The following is a 12,037-nucleotide window of genomic DNA, read 5'->3' as shown; positions in this document are numbered from 1 at the left end:
TGTTGACTACCTCGCCTGTCTCTGTGTCTGTGTGTGTGTCTCTCTCCCCGTGTCTGTCTCCCCCCGTGTCTGTCTCTCCCCGTGTCTGTCTCTCTCCCCGTGTCTCTCTCTCCCCGTGTCTCTCTCTCTCCCCGTGTCTCTCTTCCCGTGTCTCTCTCTCTCCCCGTGTCTCTCTCTCTCCCCGTGTCTCTCTCCCCGTGTCTCTCTCTCTCCCCGTGTCTCTCTACCCGTGTCTCTCTCTCTCCCCGTGTCTCTCTCTCTCTCCCCGTGTCTCTCTCTCCCCGTGTCTCTCTCTCTCTCCCCGTGTCTCTCTCTCCGTGTCTGTCTCTCACCGTGTCTCTCTCCCCGTGTCTCTATCTCTCCCCGTGTCTCTCTCTCTCTCCGTGTCTCTCTCCCCGTCTCTCTCTCCCCGTGTCTCTCTCCCCGTCTCTCTCTCTCCCCGTGTCTCTCTTCCCGTGTCTCTCTCCCCGTGTCTGTCTCTCCCCGTGTCTCTCTCCCCGTGTCTCTCTCCCCGTGTCTCTCTCTCCCCGTGTCTCTCTCTCCCCGTGTCTCTCTCCCCATGTCTCTCTCTCTCCCCGTGTCTCTCTCTCCCCGTGTCTCTCTCCCCATGTCTCTCTCTCTCCCCATGTCTCTCTCTCTCCCCGTGTCTCTCTCTCCCCGTGTCTCTCTCCCCATGTCTCTCTCTCTCCCCGTGTCTCTCTCTCCCCGTGTCTCTCTCCCCATGTCTCTCTCTCTCCCCGTGTCTCTCTCTCCCCATGTCTCCCTCCCCGTGTCTCTCTCTCTTCCCGTGTCTCTCTTCCCGTTTCTCTCTCTCCCTGTGTCTCTCTCTCTCCCCGTGTCTCCCCCCCCCCCCCCCGTGTCTCTCTCTCTCTCTCTCCCGTGTCTCCCCGTGACTCCCCGTGTCTCCGTCTGTGTGTCCCAGTAGTAGAGGCCAATCAAGCCGCTGCCGCGGCTTCCTCACCGGGCGAGCTGTCCTCCCTCACCGCGGACGTGACGGCACTTAAACAGGAGGTACGGACATTGGGCGTTCGACACGGCGAGACACGCGGAGTGGTGAGTGACCTTACACACGCTCACCACTACGCACTCGCCACCACACCACATCTTCTGGGTCCGTTCGGTAAAGTCACCGCGTAGAATGGCGATAACATAATAAAAATAAAAATAACAATAGCAGCAGGATAAAATCCTCACGACGTTTCGGCCACAACGCAAGTAGCCTTCCTCAGGTGAGGGAACAGGACTGTTGGGAAGACAGCGCTTGAGTGAACCCTGCCAAGCATGGACAGCGTCTTTTAAGCTGTGTGGGAGGAACAGAGCGCCTTGACAAAGGAGTTTACATATCAATTAGCACGATGTTGGTGCGAGGGATGAGCACCACGCAGAGCGGCGAGCTTTGTTCAGACGGGACGAGTCCATCTACGTTCGGAACGGAGGAGGGGGGGAGAGGAGTTTACATATCAACAGTAGATTGGCATGTAACTGGGTGATTGGCATGATGTTGGTGTGAGGGATTAGCACCACGCAGAGCGGCGGGCTTTGTTCAGACCGGACGAGTCCATCTACGTTCCGAACAGGGGAGAGGAGTTTGTATATCGACAGTAGATTGGCATGCAACTGGGGGACTGGCACGATGTTGGTGCGAGGGATTATCACCACGGAGAGCGGCGAGCTTTGTTCAGACTGGACGAGTCCATCTACGTTCGGAACGAAGGAGGGGGGGAGAGGAGTTTACATATAAATTAGCATGCAACTGGGGGACTAGCATGATGTTGGTGCGAGGGATTAGCACCACGGAGAGCGGCGAGCTTTGTTCAGACTGGACGAGTCCATCTACGTTCCGAACGGGGGAGAGGAGTTTACATATCGACATTAGATTAGCATGTAACTGGGAAATTGGCATGATGTTGGTGTGAGGGATTAGCACCACGCAGAGCGGCGAGCTTTGTTCAGACTGGACGAGTCCATCTACGTTCGGAACGGAGGAGGGGGGGAGAGGAGTTTACATATAAATTAGCATGCAACTGGGGGACTGGCACGATGTTGGTGTGAGGGATTAGCACCACGGAGAGCGGCGAGCTTTGTTCAGACTGGACGAGTCCATCTACGTTCCGAACGGGGGAGAGGAGTTTGCATATCGACAGTAGATTGGCATGCAACTGGGGGACTGGCACGATGTTGGTGCGAGGGATTATCACCACGGAGAGCGGCGAGCTTTGTTCAGACTGGACGAGTCCATCTACGTTCGGAACGGAGGAGGGGGGGAGAGGAGTTTACATATAAATTAGCATGCAACTGGGGGACTGGCACGATGTTGGTGCGAGGGATTAGCACCACGCAGAGCGGCGAGCTTTGTTCAGACTGGACGAGTCCATCTATTGTTGTGTATTTATTTCATTATTTTATTGTTTACCTTCAACGTGACTTTACCGAAAGAGCTAAGAATATGAGTCCATCTACGTTCGGAATGGAGGAGGGGCGGGAGAGGAGTTTGCATATCGACGGTAGATTGGCATGCAACTGGGGGACTGGCACGATGACCACGCAGAGCGGCGAGCTTTGTTCAGACTGGACGAGTCCATCTACGTTCGGTACGGAGGAGGGGGATAGGGGCGTTTACATATAAATTAGCATGCAACTGGGGGACTGGCATGATGTTGGTGCGAGGGATTAGCACCACGCAGAGCGGCGAGCTTTGTTCGTTATGACCACGCTTTAAACTATACCACTAGACATTACAATAGTATACCTTCCAATATAAACTACATTGTGTAATATCGTTATCCGTAGACAGACCCCACATTTGAATTATGCAATGCGTTACTATACACTGCCCTATACTTTTAGACTGTGAATTATTAGATTTGTAGTATTACGCTACGTATTATTCTGCTAACCCTACTGTCTACCACACTACTGTATATTCACTATACAAATACGGTACTATATATATTGCCTTGTGAATTATTTTAAACATTACACTGTTATACTATTTCTTATTATACAACATGCTATAAACCATATCATACACCGTGGTGTGAGAGGTAGTAAGAGGCAGTGCCTGAGAATGGACTGCGGTCTGAAAGTCACCGCAGAATAACAATCAATTAAGAACCGAAATGGTTTATAACGTCTTTCCAATTATTACTAAGCCAGAATCCATCTTCTCGAATGAAATTGTCTCTGTGTTTGTATATGTGGATAGCCTCGTGAACGAATATCTCATGGTAGCTACACTACACACTATACACTACACTATACACTACTACAATATATTATACACTATACACTACTACAATATACACTACTACACTATACACTACACTATACACTACTACACTATACACTACACTATATACTACTACACTACACTATACACTACTACACTACACTATACACTACTACACTATACACTACACTATACATTACTACACTATACACTACTACACTATACACTACTACACTATACACTACACTATACACTACTACACTATACACTACTACACTACACACTACTACACTACTACACTACACTATACACTACTACACTATACACTACACTACACTATACACTACTACACTATACACTACTACACTATACACTACACTATATACTACTACACTATACACTACTACACTATACACTACACTATACACTACTACACTATACACTACACTATACACTACTACACTACACTATACACTACTACACTACACTATACACTACTCATCGCTGCTTCTGCAGATGTCCGGTTTCTCCTCGGATCTGGAGGAGCTGCGTCTGGCGGTGAAAGCTTCTCCTGACTTGACACGGATAGAGCAGGTGGGTGATGGTGGTGGTGATGGTGGTGATGTTGGTGATGGTGGTGGTGATGATGGTGGTGGCGGTGATGGTGGTGGTGATGGTGGTGGTGGTGATGGTGGTGGTGATGGTGATGGTGGTGATGGTGGTGATGGTGATGGTGGTGGTGGTAGTGATGGTGGTGGTGGTGGTGATGGTGGTGGTGGTGGTGATGGTGGTGGTGATGGTGATGGTGGTGGTGATGGTGATGGTGGTGGTGATGGTGGTGGTGATGGTGGTGGTGGTGATGGTGGTGATGGTGGTGATGGTGGTGGTGATGGTGGTGATGGTGATGGTGGTGATGATGGTGGTGATGGTGGTGATGGTGGTGGTGGTGATGGTCGTGATAGTGGTGATGGTGGTGGTGGTAGTGGTGGTGGTGATGATGGTGATGATGGTGGTGATGGTGGTGATGGTGGTGGTGGGTGATGGTGGTGATGGTGGTGATGGTGGTGGTGATGGTGGTGGTGATGGTGATGGTGGTAATGGTGGTGGGTGATGGTGGTGATTGTGGTGATGGTGATGGTGGTGATGGTGATGGTGGTGGTGGTAGTGGTGGTGGTGGTGATGGTGATGATGGTGGTAGTGATGATGGTGGTGGTGATGATGGTGGTGGTGGTGATGGTGATGGTGGTGATGGTGGGGGTGATGGTGGTGGTGATGGTGATGGTGGTGATGGTGGTGATGGTGATGGTGGTGGTGGTAGTGATGGTGGTGGTGGTGGTGATGGTGGTGGTGGTGGTGATGGTGGTGGTGATGGTGATGGTGGTGGTGATGGTGATGGTGGTGGTGATGGTGGTGGTGATGGTGGTGGTGGTGATGGTGGTGATGGTGGTGATGGTGGTGGTGATGGTGGTGATGGTGATGGTGGTGATGATGGTGGTGATGGTGGTGATGGTGGTGGTGGTGATGGTCGTGATAGTGGTGATGGTGGTGGTGGTAGTGGTGGTGGTGATGATGGTGATGATGGTGGTGATGGTGGTGATGGTGGTGGTGGGTGATGGTGGTGATGGTGGTGATGGTGGTGGTGATGGTGGTGGTGATGGTGATGGTGGTAATGGTGGTGGGTGATGGTGGTGATTGTGGTGATGGTGATGGTGGTGATGGTGATGGTGGTGGTGGTAGTGGTGGTGGTGGTGATGGTGATGATGGTGGTAGTGATGATGGTGGTGGTGATGATGGTGGTGGTGGTGATGGTGATGGTGGTGATGGTGGGGGTGATGGTGGTGATGATGGTGATGGTGGTAATGGTGGTGATGATGGTGGTGGTGATGGTGGTGGTGATGGTGATGTTGGTGATGGTGATGGTGGTGATGGTGGTGGTGGTGATGGTGGTGGTGGTGCTGATGGTGGTGATGGTGGTGATGATGGTGGTGGTGATGGTGGTGGTGGTGGTGGTGATGGTGATGGTGGTGATGGTGGTGGTGGTGATGGTGGTGGTGGTTGTGCTGATGGTGGTGATGGTGGTGGTGGTGATGGTGGTGATGGTGGTGGTGATGGTGGTGGTGATGGTGGTGGTGGTGGTGGTGATGGTGGTGGTGGTGGTGGTGATGGTGGTAGTGATGGTGATGGTGGTGATGGTGGTGATGGTGGTGGTGATGATGGTGGTGGTGATGATGGTGGTGGTGGTAGTGATGGTGGTGGTGGTGATGGTGGTGATGGTGGTGATGGTGGTGGTGATGATGGTGGTGGTGATGATGGTGGTGGTGGTGGTAGTGATCGTGATGGTGGTGATGGTGATGGTGGGGGTGATGGGGGTGGTGATGGTGATGGTGGTGATGGTGGTGATGATGGTGGTGGTGGTGGTGATGGTGGTGGTGGTGGTGGTGATGGTGGTGATGGTGATGGTGGTGATGGTGGTGGTGATGGTGGTGGTGGTGCTGATGGTGGTGATGGTGATGGTGGTGGTGATGGTGATGGTGGTGATGGTGGTGGTGATGATGGTGGTGGTGGTGATGGTGATGGTGGTGATGGTGGTGGTGGTGGTGATGGTGGTGGTGGAGGCGATGGTGGTGGTGATGGTGGTGGTGGTGATGGTGGTGATGGTGATGGTGGTGGTGATGGTGGTGGTGATGGTGGTGGTGGTGATGGTGGTGATGGTGATGGTGGTGGTGGTGGTGATGGTGGTGATGGTGATGGTGGTGATGGTGGTGATGGTGGTGATGGTGGTGATGGTGATGTTGGTGATGGTGATGGTGGTGATGATGGTGGTGATGGTGGTGATGGTGGTGGTGATGGTCGTGATAGTGCTGGTGATGGTGGTAGTTTTGGTGGTGGTGGTGATGATGGTGATGGTGGTGGTGATGGTGGTGATGGTGGTGGTGATGGTGGTGGGTGATGGTGGTGATGGTGGTGATGGTGGTGATGATGGTGGTGGTGATGGTGGTAATGGTGGTGGGTGATGGTGGTGATTGTGGTGATGGTGATGGTGGTGATGGTGGTGATGGTGGTGGTGGTAGTGGTGGTGGTGGTGATGGTGATGATGGTGATGGTGGTGGTGATGGTGGTGGCGGTGGTGGTGGTGATGGTGGTGGTGGTGGTGATGGTTGTGGGTGATGGTGGTTATGGTGGTGATGGTGATGGTGGTAATGGTGGTGGGTGATGGTGGTGATTGTGGTGATAGTGATGGTGGTGATGGTGGTGATGGTGATGGTGGTGATGGTGACGGTGGTGATGGTGGTGATGGTGATGATGGTGGTGGTGATGGTGGTTGTGATGGTGGTGATGGTGGGTGATGGTGGTGGGTGGTGGTGGTGGTGGTTGTGGTGATGGTGGGTGATGGTGGTGGGTGATGGTGGTGGTGATGGTTGTGGTGATGGTGGTGATGGTGGTGATGGTGGTGATGATGGTGATGGTGGTGATGGTGATGGTAGTGATGATGGAGATGATGGTGATGGTGGGTAATGGTGGTGATGGTGGTGATGGTGGTGGGTGATGGTGGTGGTGATGGTTGTGGTGATGGTGGGTGATGGTGGTGATGGTGGTGATGGTGGTGGTGGTGATGGTGGTGATGGTGGTGGGTGATGGTGATGGTGGTGATGATGGTGGTGGGTGATGGTGGTGGTGATGGTGATGGTGGTGGTGATGGTGGTGATGGTGATGGTGGTGGTGATGGTGATGGTGGTGATGGTGGTGATGGTGATGGTGGTGATGGTGGTGGTGGTGATGGTGGTGATGATGGGTGATGGTGGTGGTGATGATGGTGGTGATGATGGGTGATGGTGGTGGGTGATGGGGGTGGTGATGGTTGTGGTGATGGTGGGTGATGGTGGTGATGGTGGTGATGGTGGTGGTGGTGATGTTGGTGGTGATGGTGGGTGATGGCGGTGATGGTGGTGGGTGATGGTGGTGGTGATGCTTGTGGTGGTGGGTGATGGTGGTGATGGTGGTGGTTGTGGTGATGGTGGTGGTGATGGTGGGTGATGGTGGTGATGGTGGTGATGGTGGTGGGTGATGGTGGGGGTGATGGTGGGTGATGGTGGTGATGGTGGTGATGGTGGTGGTGATGGTGGTGATGGTGGTGGGTGATGGTGGTGGTGATGGTGGTGGTGGTGGTGGTGGTGGTGATGGTGGTGGGTGATGATGGTGGTGATGATGGTGGTGATGGTGGTGATGATGGTGATGGTGGTGATGATGGTGATGGTGGTGATGATGGAGATGATGGTGATGGTGGGTAATGTTGGTGATGGTGGTGGGTGATGGTGGTGGTGATGGTTGTGGTGATGGTGGGTGATGGTGGTGATGGTGGTGGTGATGGTGGTGATGGTGGTGGGTGATGGTGATGGTGGTGGTGATGGTCGTGATGGTGGTGGGTGATGGTGATGGTGATGGTGGTGGTGATGGTGGTGATGGTGGTGGTGGTGGTGGTGATGGTGATGGTGGTGATGGTGGTGGTGATGGTGGTGATGGTGATGGTGGTGGTGGTGATGGTGGTGATGGTGATGATGGTGATGGTGGTGATGGTGATGGTGGTGATGATGGTGGTGATGGTGGTGATGGTGGTGGTGGTGATGGTCGTGATAGTGGTGGTGATGGTGGTGGTGGTAGTGGTGGTGGTGGTGATGGTGGTGGTGGTAATGGTGGTGGGTGATGGTGGTGATTGTGGTGATGGTGATGGTGGTGATGGTGGTAGTGGTGGTGGTGATGGTGGTGATGGTGGTGATGGTGGTGGTGATGGTGGTGGGTGATGGTGGTTATGGTGGTGATGGTGGTGGTGATGGTGGTAATGGTGGTGGGTGATGGTGGTGATTGTTGTGATGGTGATGGTGGTGATGGTGGTGATGGTGATGGTGGTGATGGTGGTGATGGTGGTGATGGTGATGATGGTGGTGGTGATGGTGGTTGTGATGGTGGTGATGGTGGGTGATGGTGGTGGGTGATGGTGGTGGTGGTGGTTGTGGTGATGGTGGGTGATGGTGGTGATGGTGGTGATGGTGGTGGTGATGGTGGTGGTGATGGTGGGTGATGGTGGTGATGGTGGTGGTGGTGGTGGTGATGGTTGTGGTGGTGGTGATGGTGGGTGATGGTGGTGATAGTGGTCATGGTGGTGATGGTGGTGGGTGATGGTGGTGGTGATGGTGGGTGATGGTGGTGATGGTGGTGATGGTGGTGGTGATGGTGGTGGTGGTGGTGATGGTGGGTGATGGTGGTGATAGTGGTGATGGTGGTGATGGTGGTGGGTGATGGTGGTGGTGATGGTGGTGATGTTGGTGATGGTGGTGGTGATGGTGGTGATGGTGGTGGTGGTGGTGATGGTGGTGGTGATGATGGTGATGGTGGTGATGGTGATGGTGGTGATGATGGAGATGATGGTGATGGTGGGTAATGGTGGTGATGGTGGTGATGGTGGTGGGTGATGGTGGTGGTGATGGTTGTGGTGATGGTGGGTGATGGTGGTGATGGTGGTGGTGATGGTTGTGATGGTGGTGATGGTGGTGGGTGATGGTGATGGTGGTGGTGATGGTGGTGATGGTGGTGGGTGATGGTGTGGTGATGGTGGTGGGTGATGGTGGTGGTGATGGTGATGATGGTGGTGGTGGTGGTGATGGTGGTGATGGTGATGGTGGTGATGATGGTGATGGTGGTGATGGTGATGGTGGTGATGATGGTGATGATGGTGATGGCGGTGGTGGTGGTGATGATGGTGGAGGTGGTGGTGGTGATGGTGATGGTGGTGGTGATGGTGGGTGATGGTGATGGTGGTGGTGATGGTGGTGATGATGGTGGTGATGGTGGTGATGGTGGTGGTGATGGTGGGTGATGGTGATGGTGGTGGTGATGGTGGTGGGTGATGGTGGTGATGGTGGTGGTGATGGTGATGGTGGTAATGGTGGTGGGTGATGGTGGTGATTGTGGTGATGGTGATGGTGGTGATGGTGGTGATGGTGGTGGTGGTGATGGTGGTGACGGTGGTGATGGTGATGGTGGTGGTGGTGGTGGTGATGGTGGTGGGTGATGGTGGTTATGGTGGTGATGGTTGTGGTGATGGTGGTAATGGTGGTGGGTGATGGTGGTGATTGTGGTGATGGTGATGGTGGTGATGGTGGTGATGGTGATGGTGGTGATGGTGGTGATGGTGATGATGATGGTGGTGGTGATGGTGGTTGTGATGGTGGTGATGGTCGGTGATGGTGGTGGGTGATGGTGGTGGTGGTTGTGGTGATGGTGGGTGATGGTGGTGATGGTGGTGATCGTGGTGGTGGTGATGGTGGTGGTGATGGTGGGTGATGGTGGTGGTGATGGTTGTGGTGGTGGTGGGTGATGGTGGTGATGGTGGTGGTGATGGTGGTGATGGTGGTGGGTGATGGTGATGGTGGTGGTGATGGTGGTGATGGTGGTGCTGGTGGTGGGTGATGGTGGTGGTGATGGTGATGGTGGTGGGTGATGGTGGTGGTGATGATGGTGGTGGTGGTGATGGTGGTGATGGTGGTGATGGTGATGGTGGTGATGATGGTGGTGATGGTGATGGTGGTGATGATGGTGATGATGGTGATGGTGGTGGTGGTGGTGGTGATGGTGGTGGTGATGGTGGGTGATGGTGATGGTGGTGGTGATGGTGGTGATGATGGTGGTGATGGTGGTGATGGTGGTGGTGATGGTGGGTGATGGTGATGGTGGTAATGGTGGTGGTGATGGTGGTGGGTGATGGTGGTGATGGTGGTGGTGGTGGTGGTGATGGTGATGGTGGTAATGGTGGTGGGTGATGGTGGTGATTGTGGTGATGGTGGTGATGGTGGTGATGGTGGTGGTGGTAGTGGTGGTGATGGTGGTGATGGTGGTGGTGGTAGTGGTGGTGGTGGTGGTGATGGTGGTGGGTGATGGTGGTTATGGTGGTGATGGTGGTGGTGATGGTGGTAATGGTGGTGGGTGATGGTGGTGATTGTGGTGATGGTGATGGTGGTGATGGTGGTGATGGTGATGGTGGTGATGGTGGTGATGGTGATGGTGATGATGGTGGTGGTGATGGTGGTTGTGATGGTGGTGATGGTGGGTGATGGTGGGTGATGGTGGTGGGTGGTGGTGGTGGTGGTGATGGTGGGTAATGGTGGTGATGGTGGTGATGGTGGTGGTGGTGGTGATGGTGGTGGTGATGGTGGGTGATGGTGGTGATGGTGGTGGGTGATGGTGGTGGTGATGGTTGTGGTGGTGGTGATGGTGGGTGATGGTGGTGATAGTGGTGATGGTGGTGATGGTGGTGGGTGATGGTGGTGGTGATGGTGGGTGATGGTGGTGATGGTGGTGATGGTGGTGGTGATGGTGGTGGTGGTGGTGATGGTGGGTGATGGTGGTGATAGTGGTGATGGTGGTGATGGTGGTGGTGGTGGTGGGTGATGGTGGTGGTGATGGTGGTGATGGTGGTGATGGTGGTGGTGATGGTGGTGATGGTTGTGATGGTGGTGGTGATGGTGGTGGTGATGGTGGTGATGATGGTGATGGTGGTGATGGTGGTGATGATGGAGATGATGGTGATGGTGGGTAATGGTGGTGATGGTGGTGATGGTGGTGGGTGATGGTGGTGGTGATGGTTGTGGTGATGGTGGGTGATGGTGGTGATGGTGGTGGTGATGGTGGTGATGGTGGTGATGGTGGTGGGTGATGGTGATGGTGGTGGTGATGGTGGTGATGGTGGTGGGTGATGGTGGTGGTGATGGTGATGGTGGTGGGTGATGGTGGTGGTGATGGTGATGATGGTGGTGGTGATGGTGGTGATGGTGGTGATGGTGATGGTGGTGATGGTGATGGTGGTGATGATGGTGGTGATGGTGATGGTGGTGATGATGGTGATGATGGTGATGGTGGTGGTGGTGGTGGTGATGATGGTGGGGGTGGTGGTGGTGATGGTGGTGGTGATGGTGGGTGATGGTGGTGGTGATGGTGGTGATGGTGGTGATGATGGTGGTGATGGTGGTGATGGTGGTGGTGATGGTGGGTGATGGTGATGGTGGTGATGGTGGTGGTGATACTGGTGGTGGTGATGCTGGTGGTGGTGGTGGTGATGCTAGTGGTGGTGATGGTGGTGGTGATGGTTGTGGTGGTGGTGATGGTGATGGTGGTGATGGTCGTGATGGGGGTGGTTATGGTGGTGGTGGTGGTGGTGATGGTGGTGATGGTGGTGGTTATGGTGGTGGTGATGGTGGTGGTGGGAGGTCGTCTCTCTCTCCCCGTGTCTCTCTCCCCGTGTCTCTCTCTCTCCCGTGTCTCTCTCCCCGTGTCTCTCTCTTTCCCCGTGTCTCTCTACCCGTGTCTCTCTCTCTCCCCGTGTCTCTCTCTCTCCCCCGTGTCTCTCTCTCTCCCAGTGTCTCTCTCTCTCCCCGTGTCTCTCTCTCTCCCCGTGTCTCTCTCTCTCCCCGTGTCTTTCTCCCGTTTCTCTCTCTCTCCCCGTGTCTCTCTCTCTCCCCGTTTCTCTCTCTCCCTGTGTGTGTCTCTCTCTCTCCCCGTGTCTCTGTCAGGCTGTAGAGTCTCTACGTAGCGAGACACAGGCCAGGAGAGAAGTGGAGGTTCAGCTCACACTTCGTGTCGCTGCGCTTGAGGAAGAGGTCACCCCAGCCGGAGCGGTAAAAGCTGCGAGCTCGCAAACACGGAGAGAAACACACACAGACACACATACAGACACACACACAGTGACACACACAGAGACACACACACACAGACACACACACAGACACAACAACAACCGCCATTCGCCACTAAGTGGCG

At 54.2% G+C, this 12,037-nt stretch overlaps 1 protein-coding gene across 3 annotated transcripts in view; it reads left to right on the top strand.

Moving 5' to 3' along the window:
- Positions 1-12,037, top strand: part of LOC116937130 (uncharacterized) — a 34,997-nt gene that overhangs the window by 1,660 nt on the left and 21,300 nt on the right. For all 3 annotated transcript variants that reach the window (XM_076058805.1, XM_076058806.1, XM_076058804.1), the window contains exons 3-5: positions 926-1,053; positions 3,746-3,823; positions 11,791-11,895. In XM_076058805.1, the coding sequence (XP_075914920.1) occupies positions 926-1,053; positions 3,746-3,823; positions 11,791-11,895 (311 nt within the window). The remainder of the gene's footprint in view (positions 1-925; positions 1,054-3,745; positions 3,824-11,790; positions 11,896-12,037) is intronic.

This window comes from Petromyzon marinus, assembly GCF_048934315.1.
Source record: "Petromyzon marinus isolate PM22_M1 ecotype Great Lakes invasive population chromosome 78 unlocalized genomic scaffold, UKy_Petmar_22M1.pri1.0 chr78_unloc.2, whole genome shotgun sequence".
Lineage (NCBI taxonomy): Eukaryota > Metazoa > Chordata > Hyperoartia > Petromyzontiformes > Petromyzontidae > Petromyzon > Petromyzon marinus.
The sequence above is the reverse complement of the archived record's forward strand: the minus strand, read 5'-3'. Positions and strand labels throughout refer to the sequence as shown.